Source organism: Salarias fasciatus, chromosome 16 (genome assembly GCF_902148845.1).
Source record: "Salarias fasciatus chromosome 16, fSalaFa1.1, whole genome shotgun sequence".
Classification (NCBI taxonomy): Eukaryota; Metazoa; Chordata; class Actinopteri; order Blenniiformes; family Blenniidae; genus Salarias; species Salarias fasciatus.
Window position 1 is genome coordinate 26,598,533 of NC_043760.1, and position 26,729 is coordinate 26,625,261.

The following is a 26,729-nucleotide window of genomic DNA, read 5'->3' on the forward strand; positions in this document are numbered from 1 at the left end:
AGTGAGAAGTGGAATGGTTGCTCGGCAACAGGGCGTTTTGGAGCAATGCAACTTTGAATTTGGCTGGATGAGTCAAAAATGCGTTTTTCAGAGGGCTCTTACTTTGAAAATACACATCAGATCTGGATGACACTTGGTGAATGGGACCCTGGGGGGGCCGACTATCAGTCAGAAGTGGAATGGTTGCTCGGCAACAGGGCGTTTTGGAGCAATGCAACTTTGAATTTGGCTCGATGAGTCAAAAATGCGCTTTTTCAGAGGGCTCTTATTTTGAAACTACAAATCAGATCTGGATGACACTTGGTGACTGGGACCCTGGGGGGGGGGCCACTATCAGTCAGAAGTGGAATGGTTGCTCGGCAACAGGGCGTTGTGGAGCAATGCAACTTTGAATTTGGTAGGACGAGTCAAAAATGTGAGTTTTCAGAGGGCTCTTATTTTGAAACTAAAAATCAGATCTGGATGACACTCGGTGACTGGGACTCTGGGGGGGCCCACTATCAGTGAGAAGTGGAACTGTTGCTCGGCAACAGGGCGTTTTGGAGAAATGCAACTTTGAATTTGGTAGGATGAGTCAAAAAAGCGCTATTTCAGAGGGCTCTTACTTTGAAAATACACATCAGATCTGGATGACACTTGGTGACTGGGACCCTGGGGGGGCCTACTATCAGTCAGAAGTGGAACTGTTGCTCGGCAACAGGGCATTTTGGAGCAATGCAACTTTGAATTTGGCTCGATGAGTCAAAAATGCGCTTTATCAGTGGGCTCTTTTTTTGAAACTACAAATCAGATCTGGATGACACTCGGTGACTGGGACTCTGGGGGGGCCGACTATCAGTGAGAAGTGGAACTGTTGCTCGGCAACAGGGCGTTTTGGAGCAATGCAACTTTGAATTTGGCTCGATGAGTCAAAAATGCGCTTTTTCAGAGGGCTCTTACTTTGAAAATACACATCAGATCTGGATGACACTTGGTGACTGGGGCCCTGGGGGGGCGTACTATCAGTCAGAAGTGGAATGGTTGCTCGGCAACAGGGCGTTTTGGAGCAATGCAACTTTGAATTTGGCTGGATGAGTCAAAAATGCGCTTTTTCAGAGGGCTCTTACTTTGAAAATACACATCAGATCTGGATGACACTTGGTGAATTGCACCCTGGGGTGGCCTACTTTCAGTGAGAAGTGGACTGGGTTGTTGCCAACAGGATTTTTTTTTTTTTTTTTTTGTTTTTTCTTTGGGCGTCTGTTCGTGTTTGGTGTGTGTTCGTGTTTATTTTGATACTTTGTATTGTCGCAGTAGAATATCAGTTTCACTGTGCCTGTCACTCCAGGTCGTGAAAACTTAAGAAAACTAACTCGGCTAACCAAATCAAAAGGAAGATCTCATTCAACTTAACCCAACTTTTATTGTGAAGTCACTGTGAAAACGCTGTTCCCGTAATGCACAGAGTATGCGCGCACCACAGAGTCAATTGAGTGCTAGGTTGACCGTGCTTTCTGAAATGAGGGCGGGCTTGACCGCAGTCGCAGACAGCAGATGGGAAGGAGTCACATCCTGCTCTCCGTCCTTTATGGACCTTTTCAGTCATCATATTCCTCGGAATCGTTTTGCTCCGTCATGCAACCTGCTGATTCTGATGTTGGTGATCTTTTGCAGCCGAAATACACAAGGTATGGAGCTTTTCCTGCCGTCTTTGTTCCGTTACAGTCCAGGCCGTGAGCACCTCCGTCATTCTTCATATAATGTTATTAAAGCGACAGAGAGTTAAAGTTCTGCAGAGATCACGAGATGAGTGAAGTTGACTTGTTCTGAAGGTGAACATCCTGGAGGACACCTATATTCTACTGTGTACAAGGCGGCAGTCTTTGTTTTTGTCATGTATTATAGATGCGGAAACAGCGGACTTTTCAAACTTTTCAAACAGATGGCGCGCGCCTTCGACAACCGTTGTCTACGGTGTCCATCACAGTACAAACTTCTGTGTACATTAAAACATAATCAACTATTTGGGTCAATACACCACAGTTTTCTTTCGTTAGTGGGTGTAAGTGTGTGCGTGTGTGTGTGTGTGTGTGTGTGTGTGTGTGTGTGTGTGTGTGTGTGTGTGTGTGTGTGTGTGTGTGTGTGTGTTTGTGTGTGTGTATGACGACACTGCATTGACAAGGAAAACCTCAACATGCTCAAAAAGGAGTAGGAAAAAGCATGTTATAAAATGCTGTTTTTTTCCAATCAAAGTTCAATCACCACAAAACACAGCAAAGAACGCAAACATCAAGTAAATACGCTGATTCACGGTACCAGCTCTCTATCCCATCTTCATGTCTTATTTCACTGTAATTCTGTGATTTTCAGAAAATCAATTTAAAAAAGAACTTAGAAAATTTAGAAAAGAACAAGCAACACAAAGAAAAATACAAAGCACAGTTTTAGTCATTTGATTTTAAGAATGTGTCGGTTATTTTTCAAGATTTCCTTTATTTTATTTACTAAGTTAGAATAATACCTTTGAAACTGTTACAGTCGGGTCGGAGGCTCAGGCGCAGACGACACGGGAGAACAGATGGCAGGTGAAAAAAAACGGATTTATTCGGAGAACAAAGGTGAGTCCAGAAGCTGAGTCGGACCAAGCTGGGTCCGAGGTGAGTCTGGGCATGTTCCAGTCCAAGGTTTGGATCCGAGTCCGGAGGTACTTGGAGCAGGCGGGCGGCAGGAGCGGCAGGAGGCTGCGAGGTGAGCGTCAGGCAGAGCGGAGAGCAGAGGGAAAAACTGAGTGAGTTCACGAGAGCAGGTCGAAGCAGGCACGTCTAAAGGCCTATTCATACTCCACAAGAACATGAACAAAGTTCGGCAAGGGAGGCGGTGCGAGAAGAAAGTAACGTAATTTTGTTCTCGCACCGCCTCCTTGCCGAACAAATTTCGGCAGCCTCGCGCCCTCCTCGTGTAAGAACTTTGTTCGGCTGGGTGATCGAGAAGTCTTCTCTGATTGGTCAGATTTTCCTGCTTCACATTGACACTCCCACTTATTGTCAAAGCGGAGCTGAATGAAGAGACGGTATTGAATGGAGCAGAAAGCTCCAGGTTTTGCAACAGTCCCTCATAAAGTCAGCCGATTTCATCTTTAGAATTATTTAACTGTCCAGGTAGGCTATATGATTACATTACTTGTACCTCTTTCTGTTTAACAAAATGTTACCACTGTTCAACGGAGAACTACACTGAAAATTATTCTGGACTCAGATCATTTTTAAACTGATTTTATTTAATGACTGAAGTGAACACATTTCCAAAAGATGGATTTCACCACTCTGATAATCTTCAACCATAATGGCTTTATTGCCAAGATATCACAAACACATTTCCCCGAAAAAATAAATAAATAAATACAACTTGCATAGTCCTCACATCTCTCCCAAAAAAATTGAACCAGAATTTAAAAAACGATATACTTCTGAATGAAACGTTTTTAAAAGACATGGCAGAAATTATTCACATTGATTGCTGTATTTTTTGTGTGTGTTTATTTTCATTCAAAAGATAACAAAAAATATACATAAAAGAAAATAATACAAGAATGAAAGAAAAAGGAGCAGAAAGAACAATAACTTGTAATGTCTGCCCCTTCTTTCATCATTCCCAATATTTACAAACATCATCATCTTTTTCACCTGATTTTACACGAGTTACATTTATTTAAAATATTTTTTGTTGGATTCTTGATTTTAAAATAAATTAATAACCGTCCCTATAATTCCCTCCTGCCAGGCTCCCGTCCCAGAGGAGTCTGGAAAATTCCAGAAAGTCATTTCTTGGGATGATCAGAGTCCTGACGTTTCTCTCTGGTCCTGGAGGTTGCTGGTTCCTCCACCCTCTGGTTCCTACACCTTGTACACTGCCACTAAGCAGGAGCAGCAGTGCAGGTGGAGTTGGTGGATGTATCTCATGGGTGGTGCAGCAGCTGCATCTGTGCAGATCATGATAAAAATAATTTTCAATGCCTTGCCTGTTAAAGAGATTTTTCTTCAGCGTGCCACTGGATCTAGAGACGGATCAAAAACACACAAGGTGTCTTAATACCTGATGATTTGATGGTCAAAGCAGGAGCAAAAAATCATGTAGAAATTGAAATATATTCGGAATTATTTTTATAATGATGTATAAATAAAATTATGTATATATATATATATATATATATATATATATATATATATATATATATATATATATATATACACGTGTGTATAAATTAATATTGGAGCAGCGCATATCTGTCTGCTATTGTAACAAATGTGGCTCCTCCAAATACTCTGAATAATAATTTAGACACGTATTACTTATATTAAGTTTTTTTGGGGGGGTATTACTGGCTAAATAGATGAACATTGAAATATAATAATGAAAGAACAATAGAGAAACTGATGAAGCTCTCACGATCAACTCTGCAGCTCTCTGATCTTTTTGCCATCCAACCTGCCTTGCTTCCAGCCAAAAAAATAAATAAACTTTTACAGCTGTTGCAGAACAAAATGGGCTTATTTCTGTTTATTTTATGTACCGACAAGAGATTAAACGATCAACAATACCTGAATGAGGACAGTGAAGTGGTGAATTCTGTTGAACCAGGAGACTGGAGTCCTCTTTTCTTCATCTGCTCATGGAAGGCAAGCTTCAATAAGTAATCCTCCACCAATTCTTCCATAAAGACGCCATTGTTACACTATCAGCCATGTAGAGTTGCTGGATAAAGTTGCTGGAAAAGCGGAGCCAGCACTGAGGGGGCGTGGCCTCAGAGGGGCGTGGCCTTTGAGTTCTCGCTTCGGCTGGAGTATGAAATGTCAGCAGGCTGCCGAACTTTCTTCGGCAGCTTGATGACGTCATCCTGCCGAACTTTGTTCTTGTTCTTGTGGAGTATGTAGGGGCCTTAACACACTTTAGCAGAGGTTAAAGGGGAACGGTCGTTTTTACAATCTGGACCTTATTTCACATTCGTCACAACAACATTTACGCACCCGTTTGACTTTCGTGTGATTTGCAGTTGGTTCGGAGATAATTAGATGCTCCCATATCCATATAACGGCAGCGGGCGGGGCACCGACATGCAGCCGTTACAGACGCTCTTTTCTCTTATGTTTGTTGTGGTGTGGTAGATACATGTACATTTATTAAGTCAGCATCACTTAGCGCTATTGGGAAGTCTGTAAACCGGCTAGATTAAGCAAATCTCCAGGAACTCTGAAGCGATGATGTCATCACACTGCGCCGTGGCGCACTGTGTTTGTTTACATGGAAGTAGCGTCTCTGCTCTGCAGTCAGACCACGGCATCTCGATCGCTTTTTTAGGCAGTCAGAGTTTATTTTCAGCTGGTTGTAACTTTGGTACAATGGTTCCAGTGTGCATATATCCTGGCTGTGAAAGTAAAATGACCAGCTGGACGTCACTGAGCTCACAGGCTCCCACTTCGTGACCGGCATTTATTGAAGCTATGGCTAATAGCGCTCAACACGGACCCCAGCATCACAGTTCAAACTTTACCACATTTGGATTATCGGGTGTGTAGTGCCCACTTCACATCGGAGGACTTCTTCCCAGTTCAGGAATGAAATGAAGGCCAGAAGATCCAGAGAATGAATCTCAAAAAGAATGACATTCCAGCGGCTGCAGGAGGAGAGCAGGTCGAGGTAACGTGATGCTAATAATATTCATTTTTTCCTTTACTAATGTCTAGAGTTGGCTAGAATGTTATAAACTTGTTCCTACTCCTTTTGAGCAACAGTGTACAGAATATTTTACTGTTTATGTACAACTCTTGTCATTGACAGATATACTTGTATCATCCTTTGTTGTTGCTCAAATGAACTAAACAGTAAAACCTCTAGACATTAGTAAAGAAAAAAATGAATAGCATAGCTTCATGTTACCTCGACCTGCTCTCCTCCTGCAGCCGCTGGAATGTCATTCTTTTTGAGATTCATTCTCTGGATCTTCTGGCCTTCATTTCTTTCCTGAACTGGGAAGAAGTCCTCCGATGTGAAGTGGGCACGACACACCCGATAATCCAAATGTGGTAAAGTTTGAACAGTGATGCTGGGGTCCGTGTTGAGCGCTATTAGCCATAGCTTCAATAAATCCCGGTCACGAAGTGGGAGCCTGTGAGCTCAGTGACGTCCAGCTGGTAATTTTACTTTCACAGCAGGATATATGCACACTCAGACCATTGTACCAAAGTTACAACCAGCTGAAAATAAACTCTGACTGCCTAAAAAAGCCGATCGAGATGCCGTGGTCTGACTGCAGAGCAGAGACGCTACTTCCATGTAAAGAAACAGTGCGCCACGGCGCAGTGTGATGACATCATCGCTTCAGAGTTCCCGGAGAGTTGCTCAATCTAGCCGGTTTACAGACTTCCCAATAGCGCTAAGTGATGCTGACTTAATAAATGTACATGTATCTACCACACCACAACAAACATAAGAGAAAAGAGCGTCTGTAACAGCTGCATGTCGGTGCCCCGCCCGCTGCCGTTATATGGATATGGGAGCATCTAATTATCTCCGAACCAACTGCAAATCACACGAAAGTCAAACGGGTGCGTAAATGTTGTTGTGACGAATGTGAAATAAGGTCCAGATTGTAAAAACGACCGTTCCCCTTTAAGATCCAGCGCTGATTACAGCCAAGGACACCACTTAAAATATGGACCGGGAGAACAGCTGAACTTCATCAGGCTGATGAGCTGGAACCACGCCTCTGAAAAACCCGCTCCAGCACCGCCCACCTGGAAATCAAACAAACAGCCTCCCCAGAGGAGGCCGGGGGGGCTGGCCATGACAGAAACAAATAGAATAATAAGTTTGAAACAATCTGCTCTTCTGTGCTTTCTTAAATGTAATTCAATGTATTTCATAACCAGAAGTAAAGTACAATTTGATACAAGTGTTTTATCTTTTTCAAAGTTGCCCTAGCCAGAAAAATAGCCAAGATCATCTGGTTTTATTTTTAACATTGAAGTGACTCAGTATCACAGAAGTCTTTCTGAATACTGAAAGATTTGCCTTCATTTGTTTTTTACAACAATCCTATGAACATGATGGATGGCAGGCAGAACACAGGATTGATCTTGTGTTGTTAAAGCGCAGAGTTCTCCCAAAATGACCTCAAACGGTTCACATCTAAAGCTGTAGAACTCGTCCACACCGTCCAGTAAAACATTTACTCAGGTCCAACAGGACCTGTGTTTGTGTGTTTTATTGTTTCATTTTGTGCAGTTTTTTTATTCACACCATTACTATTTCTTTGTCGCTGTTGCAAATCATCCTTACTTACAGACCGGTAGAACATATCTACAGACAGTTCTTTCTGTTTGTATGTGATGATTAATTTGCTTTAATTTATCTTCTATTCTGCAGCATCTTCATGACTTCAACTCCCTCATTGTTCAGGCCCACAGGGTTTTGATTCCTGTATAATTATGTAGTTATGTCTCTGTTTCAGTGATGTTGTTGTTCTTCCAGGTGTCTCAGTGACTGGTGGAGACCTGACCGTGGTGGAGGGACATGATGTTACTTTACCCTGCAAGATGACTCAGGAGAAGAGACTCACTCAGATATCATGGAAGAGGAAGACCAGAGGAATGCCTGGAAATCCTTTTTTTTTCACCATTTCAGAAGGAAACGGTCAAAGTTTTGTCGATGGTCCTGATCCTCGAATCAGTTTCATTGGACATTTTGCAGAGAGGAATGGAACTCTACAAATATCCAATGTTTCGTTAAATGATGAAGGAAGCTACACGTGTATTTTTTCTTTGTTTCCCAGTGGAATTTACAGTACAGAAATACCTCTAGGAGTAGAAGGTACATGACATTTAGTATGTGAGGTACATGAGAGAAAATTGCTGGTCTTGCCTTCTTGCTCGTATTTTCACCTTTCTGTCTACTTTTCATTCTCCTCCAGTCCCTCCAGCTACAAGCCTCAACTCCACCCTTCTTGTTTTGGGAAATGAAGAAGTTCTTCTTGCCACCTGCACAGCTGCTGCCTCCCGGCCCGCTGCGCAGCTGCGGTGGATCACTGGCGCTCTTGAGAAGAATTTAAGGGAAACGACCAGCGTCACGGAGCACGGTAATGGAACCACGACCACGGTGTCGTCGCTGTTTGGAGTGCCGAGGAGAGAAATCAGCGGTCATGAAGTGCAGTGTGTGGTCAACAGCTCGGCCCTGGCAGAAGAACACCGCGAGGCTTTCACCTTACAGGTCTTCTGTAGGTACTTTCCTTCCTCACTTGTTGATGGATGTTCTCATTCCAGTTCTTCCGTTACTTTATCAGTTTTATCAAGATAGTCACACTCATGTAGTCAAGAATGTTTACAGCAGATAGACATGACAGGACGTTTAAAAAGATAAAAGATTGTGATCAGTGTCAGAGGGAAGCAAGTTTGAACCATCTGTTTATCTAAATGTCATTTCAGGCTTTGAATTAATTCTTATTGCTCTGCATGTTGTATTTTGAAGATACTTTATTTTGTGACTGTTTGACTCACAGTCATGAAAACCCTAAGAAGTCTTCTGTGGTGAAGAAATCCCTTCAGTCACCTTTTAATTTTTGAAAACTCTTCTTTTACAAGCGACTTCAAAAAGAGTCAAATTCAAAAAATTGAAACCAGACGATATAATATCAAAAGGATGTGCCTGAATGAAGCATGTTTATATGGAAGATTTGTTTTTCCACCCAAATGTCAGCTTTTCAGTTCACTGCTGCAGACGAGGATCTGTGAGACTCTAACATTCTCCCCTCTGCTGTGGTTTGGTCTCCACTTCATTCGGCATCATTCTAATGAAAGAAGTGCAGTGCTGTGGCTTTTTTAATTTGACACTTCAGAAGTCGAAAGCAAAATTAGCACATCTGCATAAAAAGCTGCATCGACTGCTGAAAACTTTCGCAGCTAAAAGTAAGATCCGGTTTCTTTAAAATTTGCCAGTGAAGCAGAAAGAGCGTCTTTTCAGTGTCAGCTTCACGGACATCTCTCTTCAAATGTGTCATTGAGTCGCTGTGCAAAGGCCGAACCTGTTTTGATCCAGTTAATCTGTTTTCACTGCAAACTCAGTGTTATTTGGGACATTCACAGCTGCTCTGTTGCCAAAGGCAGAAGTCGCCACCAGGATCCAGTTCAACTTTTGTTTGTTCACAGCAGCATTTCAATGTCAGCACTCTTTTAGTAACACAAACCTATTTGTTGCTGAGCAGTAAAAACCATTTTTGTTTAAGAAATAACATTTTAACCAAACTGCTGGTTCAGAAAGGGACAAACCCCTTTTTGGGTTAACTTGTGTGGACACACACGGGGAGAACATGCAAACTCCACACAGAAAGGTCCCCACTAGCAACACTAGGGTTAACCCAACATCTGTTAGTGTGTACTGTTGGGTTAAATTTTGGGGCTATTTGTAGAAAGAGTAACCAATTTTCTAAGTTAGGCTTTTATTTTAAACCAGCTTCTGGTTTTTCAAGGTTTTGGACCATTTTTGGACTGTTTTTCAGAGAGCAGCCCATTTCGATTGTAAAGTGGGGCGTTCTTTTCTTTCTTTCTTTCTTGAGTCACTCATGTCAGCAGGGAGTTGTTCAGCAGGTGGCAGTTTGCTCCTCCTCTCATCATTTCCATCTGTTACACCTCAGCTGCTGCAGGCTGTGTCAGTAGTGGTAAACTGGTGGAAGATACCCGATCAAATTCAAACACGACTGACTTCACTAGAGGAAATCTTGGACATGATGCCTTCAAATATAATTTTTTATGTTTGAAGGAAAAAAAGAGGTGATAGTGTTTGGCTCCAGTGGCTCCAGACAGTGACTTTATGTTGGAGTCAGCCAGTCGTCACTCCCACGTCTCCAGGAGCTTCAGATCGCTGCAGACCGACTGCTGAGTGGAGCACACCAGAGGGAACACATCACTCCCATCCTGCCTCTCCTCCACTGGCTGTCCGTGCTCTTTAGACTTGATTTGAAGATTCTTTTGTTTGTATTTAAATCTCTGAGTGGCCTCGCCCCGCTTCACCTCTCCACTCCTGCCGGGGCCTCAGGTCAGCTGATCAGCTGCTCCTGGAGGCACCGAGGTCCAGACGGAGGCTCAGAGCTTTTCCTGTTGTTGCTCCTAAGTGTTGGAATGAGCCACGGCCCGTCAGACGAACCCCTGAACTCATCTGAAGACACTTTTTACTCCTTGACTTTTATCCCAGTTTGAGACTCGGCTCCTTTTTTTATTGTCTCCATTTTATTGTTTTCGTTGTATTTTTATTCTTTTATTGCTCACACCTGATGCTTTAAAGTTTTTATCTGTATTTACTGTGTGTACAGCACTTTGTTGCAGCGGTCTTTGTTTTTAAATACTTTATAAAGTTGAGGTGAGATCATTCATTTTCAGTCACACCAGAGAAAAGCATCTTGTGGTTGCAGTAACTGTGAAACTATTTCTGTGAATTCCTCTTTTAAGCATGCTGGAGCTGCTGTGAATAACTCTCTCACTCTTGTCCTGTTTGCAGTTCCCCCCATGAACGTGACCATCGTAGAAACGTCAGACGACACGCTTGAATGTGTTTCTGAGGGAAACCCAGAACCGAGCGTCAGGTGGACCAGGTACAGTTATCTAAATATCAATCTACACACTTTTAATCAAACTGGACTATTTTGTTTTGATGTTGAAATTCACCTGTATCCTGTAAGATCCCCCCCCCCCCCCCCCACACACACACACACACACAAACAAACACACACATACAGATGATCAAATGTTGTGAACTATTGACTCCTGAACTCAATGTGAAAATGTGTGTCGTCTTTTTGAATCTATAAATACACACATGGGAACCTGGTTTTCATAATGGAGCTTGATTTTATTTTATCTGCAGTCATGAAACTGATGTTTGCAAATGTTAAGCCAGGTTTACACTTGCACGATTCTGTGGCATGCATTGCCACGAATCGAGTCGCAAACGGTCGCAAACCACTCGTAAAGTGATGTGAAGTGTGCGTAAACCCGTCGGGACTGCGTGCCATGTTGGAACAAGAATTTTGAAATGTTCAAAATTTTGGTCACGACAAAATATCGCGAACCGGCCGTGAACTATGCGCCAACTGTCCGTGAACGCGTCGGGACAATGCGGGAGAATGCGTTCCAGTCGTGGCCACCGGCGAGTACCTGGAAAAGGGCCCCGTGCGGGGGATTTTCGACCCACTGTCGTTGCAGCATCAAGTGTAGCTCCTTGAATTTGTCATTGAAATTGACTGATGTCAGCCGTCCGTCGGGGCCCCCTTCAGCTCAGGGCCCTCGGCAGCGCCTTTTCTGCTGCTCTTCAACACAGAGCAGCTGCAGGTACAGGATCTTCTCTTCTCTGCAGTGATGGAGTCTCTGGCATTCAGCATGTTGTCTGTTCCACAGCAAATCCAAAAATGACCCGGGGTTGGGGAAGCCCCCTTTTTACTCATATATGACGCGCGTAATTGCGCGCGCAACCACGTCGTGCCGGTGCGGGAAGCTCGTAAACTATGCGCAAACTATGAGTGAATTTGCCGTGAATGCGTCGTGTCAGTTCGCGACACTGACGGGCGCATTTGTGAACTGTCCGTGAACTGTGCGCCAACTGTCCGTGAACTGGTCATGAACTGTGCGTGAACTAGTCGTGAACAGTGCGGGAGTCTGCCGGTTCGTGACTCCAGATTGGCACGCCTTGCCACGACAACATCATGGCATAAAGTCGTGCAAGTGTAAACCTGGCTTTAGAAAAGCAGAAGTGAGCAGTCCGCTACATCCACAAGTTGTTCCTCTTGATTTTCACTCTAACCCTCAGAGGAACTCCACACGGTCACTGCCCAGTTGGAATTCTCCATATTTTCTGCGTTGGGTCTTTTTTCCTTTTCTGCTTTGCAAACTAATTGGCTAAATGCTTGTATTTCGTTACCCGTCATAAACGTTGCCAGGTGAAACTCCTGATTCTGCATCAAAAAAAGGATGAACAAAAATATGGAGAGTTCTGACACAACTCATAAAAAAAAAATGTATCTTTGAAAATTTTCAAGTGAAACAAGAAAGGCTGAAAAATTTTTCAGTTTGTTTGATAAGCTTATGTTATTGGAATTTTGTAGTTTGTCATCTCTCATCAGTTACTCAGACTGTGGAACCATTTTATCAACCATGTTTCTCGTTTTTCTCGCCTGGGCACTTTTTAAAATAATGTATCTATTTCATCACCCATGAGTGGGAATACTAAATAAAACATTTCATTAAAGGTGCTGTAGGCAGGATTCGGCATCTCCACCATTTGACCCATCTAAGATGGCGATTTGAAACCCAGCACAGCCAATCCTGTCCTGTTTTCTCTGACATCACACCCTTACGCAAGTTAAGCCCCACAAGAACGTGGGACGAACGCCCCTCGACCAATCACGGTTAGAGCCTCAGGGGCTCTTCTGATTGGTCAAAGATACCTGGAGCTGTCGAGATTCCTTTTCAGCTCAGAACAGAGACAGATGGAAACGCTGCGCCCTCGCAGTAGTGCAATTATACTACACTCCTAAAGCATTATCAAAGGATACTCTAACATTTAATCCAAAGAAAACACAGAAAAATTAGCATTGACTAGCAAAATCCTGCCTACAGCACCTTTAAATATGTTGCTTGTGCTTTTTCCCCACACGTGAGTAAAAGTTTCATCATGGAATATACTTCAAGACATTGAAAGTCATTCGTCATTAATCAATACATCTGCAGTTTAATTTCATGATGGAGACTTTTATTCATGTTTGCTGAAACTCTCTGCTTTTTTCGCTGCATTTACATCCAAAACAAACATCTCCAGCATTACTGTAGAAGCTTTACTGTTTTTCTTTATTGTTATTTGAACTCATATTTTAGATCAATGAACTGAAACAAATATTAGAATCTAACATCCAATAGTAAAAACATGTTTCATACATTAAACAGGTTGAGGAGAGCTCCTTTTCTCAGAATACAACCGACAACAGAACTTTTGTTTGCAATTCCATGATGGCAGGTGATGTAGGTAGGGTGACCACCTGCTAATGAGTCCAAAGGGGGACAAGGGGTATGATTCTGAGGGACAATGTGGGACACCGCCCAGCGTGGTGGCGCCCCCACCCAGGGGGCAGACTCACTCACTGATACCGGTATACCAAGTTCCAGCAGATCCCACTTTACATGGTGTATTAATGTTAATTCTTGTTGCCCTGTTCCCCTAACAGATCTAATTGCTGCTGTATGCTCATAATAGGCCATCCTTGTTAATGAGAACTTAGCTTTCAATGTGTTTTGCTTTTCCCAGGTTCGTCGACCTTTTGACTCCAAATCACTTGTGAATCGCATTACTACAGTGTTTGATTCAGACATGTCATTTTGTTTTAGCTTTTGATATTTTCAATCATTTGTTTTAATATTTTTAGGAAAAATACAGTATTTTAGCTCAATAACTCCTAGGTTATTTGATATACTGTATCCAAATCACTTGCGAATCACATTACTACACAGTCTGGTTCAGACACACCTCTTTGTTTTCTCTGGCAATGTTCCTAATGATTTTTATTAATATTTTTATGAAAAAAGTTTTTTTTTCTCTATAGCTTGCAGGTTATTTTACCTATTTACTCCAAATCACCTGTGAATCCCATTACTGTAGTGTCTCTTTCAAACAACGCGTTGTTTTAGCTTTAAATATTGCAAAAATTTTATATTAATATTTGTAAGAGAGATAAAGTATTGTAGCTCAATATCTCCCAGTTCATTTGACCTATTGACTGAAAATCAGCATTAGCACAAGCTTTCCTTCATTTACTTTGTTGTTCAGTTTTGTTTTTTATCAACAGTATTCATCTGTATTCTATTAATTATGAATAAGGCGAGTGTGATCCAAGGCAGTAGTTTTGCAATCCTCTTGTTTTCGCTTTTACCGTAATGCGTGAAATATGTGTGCACCGCTAAACAACGTCGGCTCACCCCAGAGGTGGGACAGTTTGTGTCTCCATGATTTAGAGAGCCCAGTCCTCAAGGCAGGGTCACCCACACTGAACAGGTCAGAGACTAGAAACCAGACAGACTTCATAAAAACCAGAAATGTGCACAGAAAATGCATGTCAGTCAAGATAATGTATTAAAAACTGTCCTGTGGTCCAGTTCTTTGTTGGTCTGATTCCTCTCTCAGACCCTCCATCTCATGCTGGGTCTTATGTCTCTCTTTCAGATCTAACAAGACTTTACCCGAGTCTGACTTCAGAGTTGATGGTGGGAAGCTGACGTTTCTGCGATGCGCTTCTGATCTGAAAGGCTTCTATCAGTGTGAGGTTTCAAACCCATACGGACAACAAAGCCAGCAGGTCTACTGGACTGTATGTTCAGGTGAGGCTCAGGCACAGTTTTACATAGTAGATTGGTGTTGCTGATGTTTTTAAATAAACGTGGTATTTTTCTGTGACGTTGTGCTTCCAGAGGCTTGATAGGATAGTGGGCCCAGAGGGAACGACTTCTGTTCAGGATGAGAATTTATTTTCTCTTCTTTCAATGAACGACACAGAAATGCTTTAAAGTTTAACTCAGAGCTGACAGAAGTGGCGACTTTAGTCTGTTACCAACACAACAGAGACTAATGGCTTAATGGATGACTGCTCACCCTCCACCCAGTACACAACAGACAGTGGTTGTTCCATTAAGAACTTACAGCAAGTCCAGTCATGTTAATAAAGCTCATGGTCTTGGTAATCGACCCTTTGATGCTTTGGCTGCTCCAAAACTTGTCTCAACAAGAATATTGCTGTGTGTATCAGAGTTGAATGGCGTTTGGAGACAATGGTAGTGATGTAAATGTCATGCATAGTCTCAAAATGAAGGTCACAGCCAGAGCAAAAACTAAATATAAAAGCACACTTAGAACAGGGGTCAGCAGCCTTAAGTGTTCAAAGAGCCATATTGGGAGCCGCAAAAAATTAAAAGTCTTCTGTAAGCTTTATATGAAGGCAACACATGCTGTAAGTGTATATTAGCTATATTAGCCTATCAAAATTAGTAAGTTAGCTACAAATACATAATGAGCATCTTGATTGAATGTTATTTTCCCTGCAGCATCCTGGAAAGAATGAAACACCACATGACTACACTGCTGTACGATACTTGGTGCTTTAAGTTTAACTTCCATTACAATATTAATGTATTATGTTTTGTCATATTGATGAAATTATAAAAATACAGTAAAGAAATCACATTTTTGGTGTCACTTTTATTTTGAGGATTTGAAAAAACAAATGGAAAGTGCCTATTATTAATAGGCCTCCTGTAATGTCAGACCTTCCCATGTAAATAAAGTGCAATCCTCTTCAAAAATTCAGTAATACAATCCTCTTCTCTTTTCCATTATCTGGGTAACAGTGCAATGAAACACCTGCAGTTAAAACACAGCCTGCGGGGGGCGCTGTGGAGCATGCATAGGGAGTAAGCGCGTCCTGACCAGCTCCTGCATATATTTCGTTAAAATAAGTTGGCGAACTACTTTTTTGCTCTCAAAGCCCAGACTTGGTTAGCAATACCATCGGGATGACAGGGAGAGGCAGATCTCGCCAGGAGCGGGCCGAGAGGGGCCGCCAGATGAGGGCTTCGGACAAGACCGATGTTAGCCCTGATGCTAACCCGCTACCACAGAACATCAGCGACGACCCGGAGGAGGAGGAACCGTCCCTTACCTCCGTGATGAGACTGATTGAATCCTTCCGAAACGAATCCCGAGCCTCCATCGGTACACTCCAGTCCACGCTTGACTCATACGCCTCTCGCCTCACGGATGTTGAATCGTCACTCCAAGATATTGACGGCAGGGTCGCCGAGCTGGAGGCTAAATATGAGGCGCTGAGCAAGAGCAATGCGATGTTGGTGTCTAAGGCCGAGGACTTGGAGTCCAGAAGCAGACCATCCAATCTGAGGATCCTGGGAGTCCCCGAAGACATCGAGGGGCCTCAGCCAACATCTTTCATGTCAGTCTTTTTTTCTGAGCTACTGGGCATTGATAACTCCGATTCCCTCCCGTTGCTGGATATAGCCCACCGCTCACTGGCCCCTAAGCCCAAACCAGGAGCCCCGGCACGCCCGATGATTGTTAAAGTCCATCACTTCCAGGTTAAACAACGGATCCTCCGGCTCGCGAGAGAGAAAGCTCCACTGATGTACCGCGGACAGCAAGTGCGCATCTTCCCGGATTTCACCGTGGACGTCGCTAAACAGAGAGCTGCATTCAGCAGCATTAAGCAGAAGCTCCGAGCCGCTGAGGTCAGATACGGCCTCCTGTTCCCCGCACGTTTGCAGCTCACATTTAATGGCGAGAAGCATATTTTCAATACTCCAGGCGCTGCAGAAACTTTTTATGAGGAGAACATAGCACCAGTTCGACCACAGCGGCCGGTCCCGCGTCTTCTGACCTGGATGTTTAACTCTTCTCCGGGGTACATTATCTCCTGTACCCGGTCAACCAGGCGGACTCGGATATATTATTTTGGACTATCAGCTCGGTACCACTGTCTCCTGCTTCGGGGTGAGTCGCAGACTTTGAAGATTTGAGCTGTAAAACAATCTGGCCCCACAAACTATACTAAATAATACTGTATTATGTTTACGACTGGGGTTGGTTACAATTTCTCTCCCTCGTGCCTCCTTTTTTTCTCTTTTTCTCATCTCAGTTTAATTTCTCATTTGTAATTTCTTCTTTGTAGTTACGCTAACGCTTATATCCTTTTGGAGTACTGGTCTAGTGCACAGTTTAGATGCACAGCAGTTTAGGTTTTCGGTGCTTCGTTTGGGGAAGCACTGGGGTGGTTGGGCCGGGTTTTATTAATATTATTTGTGTTTGGTGTCCATTTCCCACACGTGTGGGGTTTTTTTCTTTTTCTTTTTTGCTATCTTAGGGATGTATTCAGTTTTTCAAACCCTGTTTGATTATGGCTGATGGTTCAGTAATTAAACTCTGCTCATGGAACGTGCATGGGATGCAGAACCCTGTTAAACAGAAGAAAATTCTTATTTTTTTAAAGAGGGAAAAGGTACAAATTGCTTTCATTCAAGAGACTCATCTGGATAACTTAGATCACCACAGATTAAAGAGGGATTGGGTTGGCCAAATATTTTACTCTTCCTTTACATCGAGGAGCAGAGGTGTGGCTATTCTGATTCATAAAGCCTTACCTCTCACAGAGGTGAAGGTCAGGAGTGATCAATTAGGCCGTTATGTAATGATCTCAGGATGTCTTTATGGTGATAGGGTTTCTTACTTGAATATATATGCCCCACCAATATGTCCATCTGACTTTTACACCAAAGCTTTCTCTCTGTTTTCTGACTGGATTGTCGCTTCCTCAGTAATTGCAGGTGATTTTAATTGTTGCCTCGATCCCCGTCTAGATAAATCCCATACTAGGTCGAGATCTAATAACAGTGCTAATCAGTCACTTCGAGGCTGCTGTAAAGATATGGATCTTATTGACACCTGGAGGGCTCTCCATCTCACAGATAAACAGTATTCATTCTTCTCTAAAGTACACAATTCCTCTTCAAGGATTGATTACTTCTTCACTCCTAGTCAGGCTCTTTCAAAAGTGGTTTCATGTTCAATGGGTAATATTGTTATTTCAGATCATGCCCCTCTGTATTTAGTTATGCACAGCAAAGAGCAGCGCCCCCCACCACAGTGGCGTTTTAAAAACCACCTGCTTAAAAACCCAGATTTTTTAAAATACTTTAATGAGCACTTCAAACTTTTTCTGGCTGAGAATGACACCTCAGATGTTTCTCCCAACGTACTCTGGGAGACAGCCAAAGCTGTGTCCAGGGGCATTACAATATCCTTTTCCACTCACCTCAAGCACAAGAAGGAAGCAAAACGGTTAGATCTGGAGCAGAAATTGGAGAAGCTCCAGAGAGAATTCGACCTTAATCCCACCAGTGACTTGAGATCTCAAATTGATTCCGTAACAGTAGCGCTGGACACACTTATGTCATCAGAGGCCCAGAAAGCCCTGTTTTTTGCTAAACACAGAATGTATGAGTTTGGAAATAAGTCCAGTAAATACTTGGCAAATTTAGTTAAGTCCAAATCTAACTCACAGGCTATTTCTGTTATAAGTGATGAGACAGGTAAACTAATCTATTATAGTAAGGATATCAACAGACGCTTCCAGGAGTTCTATGAATCTTTATATAAATCTGAAATTGAGCCTCAATCTCAGCCCCTGATGCAAAACTTTCTCTCGGTCATTAATTTACCTCAAGCTTCTCAGACCCAGAGAGATTTCTTAAACAGCCCCATTTCACGAGAAGAAGTTATTGCTTCTATCAATAAACTGCAAAATAATAAGGCTCCGGGCCCTGATGGCCTTACTCCTGAGTTTTTTAAATCTTTTCAGAACCTGCTAATTGACCCTCTGCTTAAAATGGTATCATATTCGTTTATTTCTGGCCACCTCCCGAATACCATGATGGACACCAATATTTCGCTGATTCTGAAAAAGGACAGACCATCAGAGGACTGTTCCTCATACAGACCAATTGCTTTGCTCGATGTAGATAGGAAACTTATTGCAAAAATTCTAGCTACAAGATTAGAGCAGGTTCTCCCAAATCTTATCTCTATGGATCAATCCGGTTTTATACAAGGACGTAATTCTTGTAACAATATTAGAAGACTGTTGAATATCATCCAATCCAGCACTAACTTGGAAACTAAAGCTGTCGTAATCTCTCTTGATGCCGAGAAGGCTTTCGATAGAGTTGAATGGCCATATTTACTGAATGTCCTCTCTAAATTCAATCTCGGAGATGACTTCATTAAATGGATCTCTTTATTATATGATTCTCCTCGTGCATCCGTGATTTCGAATGGCTTGAAATCCCCTTCATTTTCAGTTGCCCGTGGCACACGCCAGGGCTGCCCGATTTCCCCTCTTCTGTTTGCACTCGCTATTGAGCCCCTGGCAGAGGTAATAAGAAGTGACCCTCAGGTAGTTGGCATCACTATAAGCTCTCAGAAACACACTATTTCTCTCTACGCGGATGATGTTCTGCTTTTTTTAAGCAACCCTGAATCCTCTATTATTAGAATTGTTGAGATCATTGGAACCTTCGGACAGTTTTCTGGCTACAAGATTAATTATTCAAAGTCAGAAGCTATGCCCCTAACTTCCCATACCTCCTGGTCTTCCTTTAGTACAGCCCCCTTTCGATAGTCACCTTCTGGGTTCAATTATCTTGGCATATACATAACTCCCTCCCTCTCAGATCTCTACAAGGCCAATTTTGTTCCTCTAATCCGTAAAATTAAGGAGGACCTGGCCCGCTGGACCAGTCTTCCATTATCTCTTATAGGCAGGGTAAACCTTTTTAAGATGAATGTTTTGCCCCATCTGCTTTACAGGTTTCAAATGGTTCCAGCTCTTCTGACCAGAAAGTTTCTCTCTGTCCTAAATAGCTCATTATCGTCCTTTTTGTGGAGGAACAAACGCCCCAGGCTAAAATTACAAAAGCTGCAACTTCGCTTGGGCGAAGGAGGGCTATCTCTACCAAATATGAAATATTATCAATTGGCTTGCCTTGGCCGTTACCTCTGGGAATGGCTTCGAAATGACCCCCGAACCACATGGTTTAACATCGAAGCCGCCCCTTTGGATCCAATCCCTCTCAAGAATATCATTTATGTTTCTAAAAAATGGGTGTCGAATAAGGTGAGGGGAAATTATCTCCTGCAAAATACTTTGAAAGTCTGGAGGAATCTTAAGAAGATAGGGACTCGAGGGGATTTGCTCTCTCTTTCGACTCCCATACTTTATAATCCAGACTTTCCTCCCGGCCTTGATGGCAGTGCTTTTCTTCTATGGTCTGAGAGGGGCATCAGTACAATAGGTGATCTAATAGCTGATGGTACGGTCATTTCCTTTAATCAACTAGCTGAACGGCACGACCTTCCCTCCAGACAATTTTTTAGGTACCTGCAGGTTCGGAGTTTTATTTTTTCAAAAGCAAGGTTACATCCTGGTGGGTTCTTCTGCTGTCCCACAGAGGAAGTTTTACAAGATTCAGAGCCCCGGAAACTGATTACCAGGTTGTACGGTGCTCTGTCCTCCCCAGCTGATGGCACAGGCCACCTTAAACGGCTCTGGGAGGCAGATCTAGGGGTGTCAATCTCGGATCATGACTGGGGCGATGTATGGTTGGGCTCTGTTGGCTGTCTGTCCACCAACAAAATCATGGAACTTCAATTAAAAATCATTCACAGACTCCAAATCACTCCAGTCTTAAGGAACAAATTCAACCCCACACTCTCCAAGTACTGCAAAAAATGTAAGATCTCAGAAGGCTCATACGACCACTGTATCTTTGACTGCCCCCTTATTAGGAATTTCTGGTGCAAGGTCTGTAAAGAAATTTATGATATATTTGGTCGAGACCTGAATTTGACCCCACTGTCTTGTATCCTTGGTTTACATCCTGCTTTGAACCTTAATTCTTGCACGTCGCGTCTGTTGGAAGTCCTTCTGTTTGGTGCTAGACGATGTGTCCTACTGCAATGGATCTCTGACAAACCGCCTAATCTCTCACAGTGGTTGCAGAGTATAAGAGAACTTATTCCTTTAGAAGCAATGGCCTACTGGCTAAAAGATAAGCCTCTGTTATTTTATAAAATCTGGCATCCATTTCTGAGTTACATTGGTGTAGAGAATGCTCAGACTCTACAGACAGGCCTCTACGGACTTATTTGGACTGATATCCCCAAAGATAGCAATATTTAAGTTGTAAATCAACCAAACTTCTATACCCGTAATACCCAGATTTTTGTGAACAAGGTTGAGCTTTTTGTATTGAATGTTTATTTTTTGTTTCCACCGCGTGGGACTGTCCTTGTTCTTGTTTGTTTGTATGTTGGATGTTTGTATAATTTGGAAACTAATTAGGGGGCGGCTGTGGTTCAGTGGGGAGAGCAGTCGTCTTGCAATCGGGAGGTTGTTAGTTCGATTTCTGTCTCCCCCTGTCTGCATGTCGAAGTGTCCTTGGGCAAGACACTGAACCCCGAACTGCCCCCAGTGGATGGACTGAGCGCCTTGCATGGCAGCCGCCTCCACTGGTGTGTGAATGTGCGTGTGAATGGGTGAGTGCGTTAATGCAGTGTAAAGCGCTTTGGGCTCTGTCAATGCAGTGTAAAAGCGCTATATAAGTGTAGACCAATTTAAAAAAAAAAAAAAAAAAAACAGCCTGCAACTGTACAAATAGAACAGCAGCCTTTTGAAAAGGTAAATAGGTTATATAAAATGAAAATAAGCAGTTTAATTTTGATTTCAGTGCATTTCTGTGCATTCTGCAAATGCAAAGTTAGGTAGCCTAAGTCAGTGCAAATAAATAAAATGCAGAACAATCCTTTTCTATTTTCCCACTGATGGCAGCAACAGACACAAATGAAAAGGCCACACTTGGAAACGAGTAAAAAAATAGCCTGCAATTAAAAGGCAGCTTGCTTAAAAAAGTAAAAGACAGTAGAATAGCTTTCTGAAAATGTAAAGCATGAAGTTAAGATAAGGCAGTTTAAATTGGATTTCTGTGCATTATCCTCTTCTCTGTAGTTTTCTGCAAATAAATAAGTCAGTGAAGGGTGCAGCGCAGCAGCATCCTCTTCTCTTTTCCTCCTCCTCTCTCAGCAACAGACAGCACAACACCAGCAGCAATCCTCGGACCTGAGCAATAAAACACAATAATCTCCCTGCGTGTCATTCAAAATACTGACAAAAATCGGAAATCTCTTTATAAAAACAGGCACTTTGATGACAAATATGTGTCTTTGACAGGATTGTGTTCTCACCCGTTTAATGTGACTTCTGTTTTCGGACATCACTGGACAACTTCTCAACATCGGACATGTGAGATGAAACTTCAGTCTTCACACAGGCCTGCAGCTCTCCTCTGAGGCGGGCGGTATTTGCGCCTGCCGTTTCTCTCACCGTCTTTGCGGAGAGAGGCGGTTTTCCTCGCGTTATCTCTCGGATTGCAACAAAACTTGCAGCAGTCGAGGAGTTTGGAGATGCAATTCACTTCTTAAATCGATCTTTGTGCTCCTCTAATTTCTTCAGAAGAACTTTTTCTCTCTCTGCGAACTGGGTGGTCCGCTGCAAATGTAGCATGCCTTCCCTGAAAATGTCTTTCCAAATGACTAATTTTGTTATTTGACAACTTCTCGTTACAAAGCAAACATGCAGGCAATCTCCACATTGGCAATAAAAGCAAATGATTCAGTCCATTCTTACTTGAATATCTATCTTTCTCTTTTTACCTTTGGGATCCATGGCCCATGACAGACCTGCCGGTTTGTTTACAGCAGCCACCTGCCTGGTGCCGCGCCCCAGCGCTGTCGCAGGCTGTGACGTAAATCTTCGTTGACATGAATGTTGAAATGTATTATTTATTAAGCACGCCTTTACAGCATTGTAAAACTCTAAGAATGTTTCTCATGTTTGTCCTCCTACAGAAACCATATTCAAACAAAAATATATCCCCCCATATTTTTCCATTTTCATACATTTTTGAAGAAGCTCCAGGGAGCCACTTGGGGGGCGCTAAAGAGCAGCATGCGGCTCCGGAGCCGCGAGTTGCCGACCCCTGACTTAGAATGTTAAACAATGTATTTCCTGCTTTAATGACAGATGATTTCTTGAAGTCATTCTTTATTCTTTTGGTGTTTTTTTGCTTCCAGGATCCAACCCTGCTCCTTGGATCTTATTTGGTTTTTCGTTTTTCCTGAACGTCATCGGTGCAGTGTGGTACTGGTATAAATCTGGATACATTACAAGGTACTCAGCCCAATACCCCACAATTTACTCAATGAAATGTATGAATGTACATGGATATATGACATGGAACTTTTGTTGTGTGATTCTTGTTTTTCAGATCCAGTGGGGTCCTCAGGGTTCCGACTGATTCCAACTCAGCAGAAATGGTTAGGTTTGCTCTGCTCTCCTGTATTTTCATGTCTCCCTCTTTAAGTACAATTTTTTCCTGATAGAATTATTGGAGATATGTTGCATTTTACCTCTGGAGCTTTTGATGAGGAGCATTGCAGCAGGTTTTTAGATGTTTATCTTTCTTGGAGCTTGTGGTGGAGGGGCTTGGCTCAGCTGGGGTGCAGGACGGAGGGATGGCTGCAGTGGCTGCAGACGGGGATGTGGTGAGGGATAACTGTGATCTCCTGTGCCTGATTACTGACTGGCCCTCAGCCCTCCTTCTTCCAGGGCCGGCAAAGTTTTAAAGCCGCTCCAGCAGACAGTGAGGGGGGAATGGATGGCAGCAAGGGCGAGCGGCGCTCAGCCGACGTCGGAAAAGTCGCAGGACTTGGTAGCTGGAGGTCACCGAAAGAGGGCCTCCAGCTGTTCTTTAGTGTTTTGGATTTTGAAAAGCCTCCCCAGGTGTTGGGGTTTGTGTTTGAATAAAGAGACTTAAAGGGGAACGATCGTTTTTACAATCTGGACCTTATTTCACATTCGTAACAACAACATTTACTCACCCGTTTGACTTTCGTGTGATTTGCAGTTGGTTCGGAGATAATTAGATACTCCCATATCCCACGAGATGCCGTGGTCTGACTGCAGAGCAGAGACGCTACTTCGATGTAAACAAACAGAATGAATGTGCGCCACGGCGCAGTGTGATGACATCATCACTTCAGAGTTCCCAGAGAGTTGCTCAATCGAGCCGGTTTGTGGACTTCCCAATAGCGTTAAGTAATGCTGAGTTAATAAATTTACATGTATCTACCACACCACAACAAACATAAGAGAAAAGATCGTTTGTAATGGCTGCATGTCGGTGCCCCGCCCGCTGCCGTTATATGGATATGGGAGTATCTAATTATCTCCGAACCAACTGCAAATCACACGGAAGTCAAACGGGTGAGTAAATGTTGTTGTTATGAATGTGAAATAAGGTCCAGATTGTAAATACGACTGTTCCCCTTTAAACTTGCCATTGGCTGTCTCCATTCATGCTGCAGAACCCCGCAGATGGTCAGCGAGCCGTTACAGAGCTGTTGAATCGCTGTTGTTTTAATGCTCTTTCCCTTTTGAGTGTTTTAGTCTTGAGATCTACAGACAGTCTGTAGAAAAGCCTTTCTGTTGGAGAGAGATGTTATTTTGACCACTTGTTATTGGCCCAGTTTTCATGAGTGTTTTTTACAATCCGATTGAAAACAGTCTAATTAAACGCGTTTGTGTACATGGACGGCTAATAAAGTGGTCCTCGTTCAATCGTCGTATAAATGGGCCCTGGCTGAAGAGGATTACATGGTGTCCTCCACAGTGGATGACATATCTGTAACATGCACGTCAGGTTTCTTGTGGAACTTTCAAGTTCTGATCTTTAGCTTTGCAGTCGGCAGTCCTCATCGCCCAGCAGTGCGGTTTAATCTGCTGTCACTGGCCGGCTGGCTTCTGTCCCATGGGGCTCCGCTCCACCTGCCGGCCCTCCGCTCTGCCGGTCGTAGCGGCCCGCTGGTCGTCGACCACGAAGCTCTTTGATCAACTCGCTGTTCGATTTGCGGCCATCTCGCCTCTCCATCCAAAAGTTTTTCTCAGCCACCATCCGGTTCTTCTGCTTGTGTTTGACTTTCCTGATTCCTGCTTCCTGTTTACCGGGCACATCACTGTCCCTCTGAACGCATGCGCAGAACAAATAATCCGCCCGTACAATCCACCCCTCCGTCACCAGTTTTTTATATGAGACGTACGATCGGCGTAGACGACCTCGTACAATCAGATGCGAAAGATAATCCGCTCTGAGTGAAGCGGATCCACTCAGGTGTTTATATGAAACATTTACAATCCCACCTTCACCTTAACATCTGATTATAAGGAGGATTTTGTGGCCCATGTCAACGTGCCTAATGTGTCTGTCCCCAGGTACCAGGCACTGGGAGAGGAAGGGATTCTTCCGGCTCACATGAAAATGGTGAAGTTTAGCCTGTTAGTCTGTATTTCATGGCTTCATTTTCAGTACAGCTGATAGAATTGCTTGAGCTATTTTGCTTTTTACATGTGTAGCTTTCATTTGTCTGTTTCCAGGTCCCTCAGTGATGTCTGCGGCTTCCTGATGCAAGAAGCTGAAAGCAGGTTGACTGGAAACTTGCTGTCGTCGTATCTGTGGCTTTTAACTGATGTAAAATTAAAATCTGATTGCAGAGTTTGGCAACCTTTTAAATTCTAGTGTAGCGAACAGCTCAATGGTAGTTATTCCCTATCGGAACAATAACATAAAATACGATGAGTAATTGGTCACCTGAAGTAATACAGTATCTGGTAGTCTTGTTGTATTAGTGACCTTAATCCTTTTCTCTCAATATACGTTTGTGGAATATTCAGTTAAAGTAAGAAAGTCAGTGTGAGTCGTGCATACCATAACTCTTCATATCAATAATGCAGCACTGGTTCTTTTCTCTACCTGTTAATCATTTATTAATTACTGAGTACATTGTAGCCGTGTTGGAGCCAGAAAGCATGTGTCCATTAGGGTAGATTACAGCCTTTGTTTTTTTCATTAAACAGTTTTGATTATTGTTTGCATAATTTAGACCCTAAAATAACTTTCAACTAAAGTCTCACGGTAATTTACCAAATTATTGATGAAGGTTATTAAAAGTCATTTAAAAGGTTATCGTTACATATTTGCCAAAAACTTCCTTTGCTGTGGCCACAGAGCAGGAAGTACAGCAGATGTTTGCTTTGAAAACTTGAAGCTGTGGATGAGTAGCCCCACACAAAGCAACGGCTTTAACGGTCCAACGTCTCCTGTTTGTGTGTTTTCAACAACTGATTGTGTCTGAGAGCGTGAAGGCTTCAGGTTACATCGACGTGTCAGACTTCCTTTCATGTTCGGTGCTTTGTATATTTCAAGCTTCTGATTCCACGTTCCTCTAAGTTAAAAGTTGGTCCAGAATATTTCAGTTTTAGCCGTCATAGTGTGAGTGTGTTCCAAAGTTGTTCTGGTTTTCTGATCTCAGACCTGCTCATGAATCACTCCAGCATTTAAGCTAGGGTCGACGATTTTGGAAAACTAGCATGTAGCACGAATTTAGCATCTCCCAAGGCTCCGCCCAGCTCCCACCCCATTGGAGGAGCTCCTGTTGGGAGCGAACGCACTGGACGCGAAAGCGCCGCGCACGCGGAGTTTGTGATCGCCTCCAATGTCATTAACCTTTCTGACTGCCTGCACACAACGTGCATATGAGCGCAGCACGCCTGCTCTGCTTTGTTCTATTTTTCACGCGAGCCGCGAGCGCCGAGAGCACCTTGGCAACGCGCGTGCGCGCACCGAACCAGGGCCAGTGCACGCCATTGAAATGTACACGCTGGTGGAACGGCAAGGGATTTGATTGGTTCTGCGCCTTACGATTGGTCGGAGTTTTTACTGTCCTGTGGCAGCTACAGTGGTCAGATTTCTTCCGCACCTTTTTCCGTCCACATAATGTATTGGCTTCTCCCAGGGGGCGAGGAGCATTTCACTCAGTATGACAAAAATGCTTTTGGACAACATCGTCTACCCGAGCTTTAAAGGTGTAATACAACATTTTGATTTCCGGGTGGATCACCTAAATAATTGGTGGGTCTGTTTGTCAATCATTCTGACGAGCTGCTTTCGTAAGGCGGTTCTCCGTGCTTGCGCCCAATCAGCGTCTTCCTTTTG

At 43.1% G+C, this 26,729-nt stretch overlaps 1 protein-coding gene across 6 annotated transcripts; it reads left to right on the forward strand.

The window, feature by feature from the left end:
• The first annotated feature begins 1,514 nt into the window (after nucleotides 1-1,514).
• LOC115402937 (nectin-4-like) lies at nucleotides 1,515-26,478 on the forward strand. 6 transcript variants are annotated; one of them, XM_030111617.1, is made up of 10 exons: nucleotides 1,515-1,667; nucleotides 2,518-2,727; nucleotides 7,507-7,845; nucleotides 7,946-8,248; nucleotides 10,522-10,615; nucleotides 14,230-14,384; nucleotides 22,753-22,849; nucleotides 22,947-22,995; nucleotides 24,950-25,012; nucleotides 25,112-26,478. In XM_030111617.1, the coding sequence occupies exons 1-9, from the start codon at nucleotides 1,568-1,570 to the stop codon at nucleotides 25,007-25,009; spliced, it is 1,407 nt and encodes a 468-aa protein (XP_029967477.1). In that variant the 5' UTR covers nucleotides 1,515-1,567; the 3' UTR covers nucleotides 25,010-25,012; nucleotides 25,112-26,478. The 6 variants fall into 6 exon arrangements, with proteins under 6 accessions (XP_029967477.1, XP_029967476.1, XP_029967479.1 ...); XM_030111616.1 differs by having other exon boundaries at nucleotides 24,950-24,998; XM_030111619.1 differs by having other exon boundaries at nucleotides 7,946-8,110; nucleotides 24,950-24,998.
• The last annotated feature ends 251 nt before the right edge of the window (nucleotides 26,479-26,729 follow it).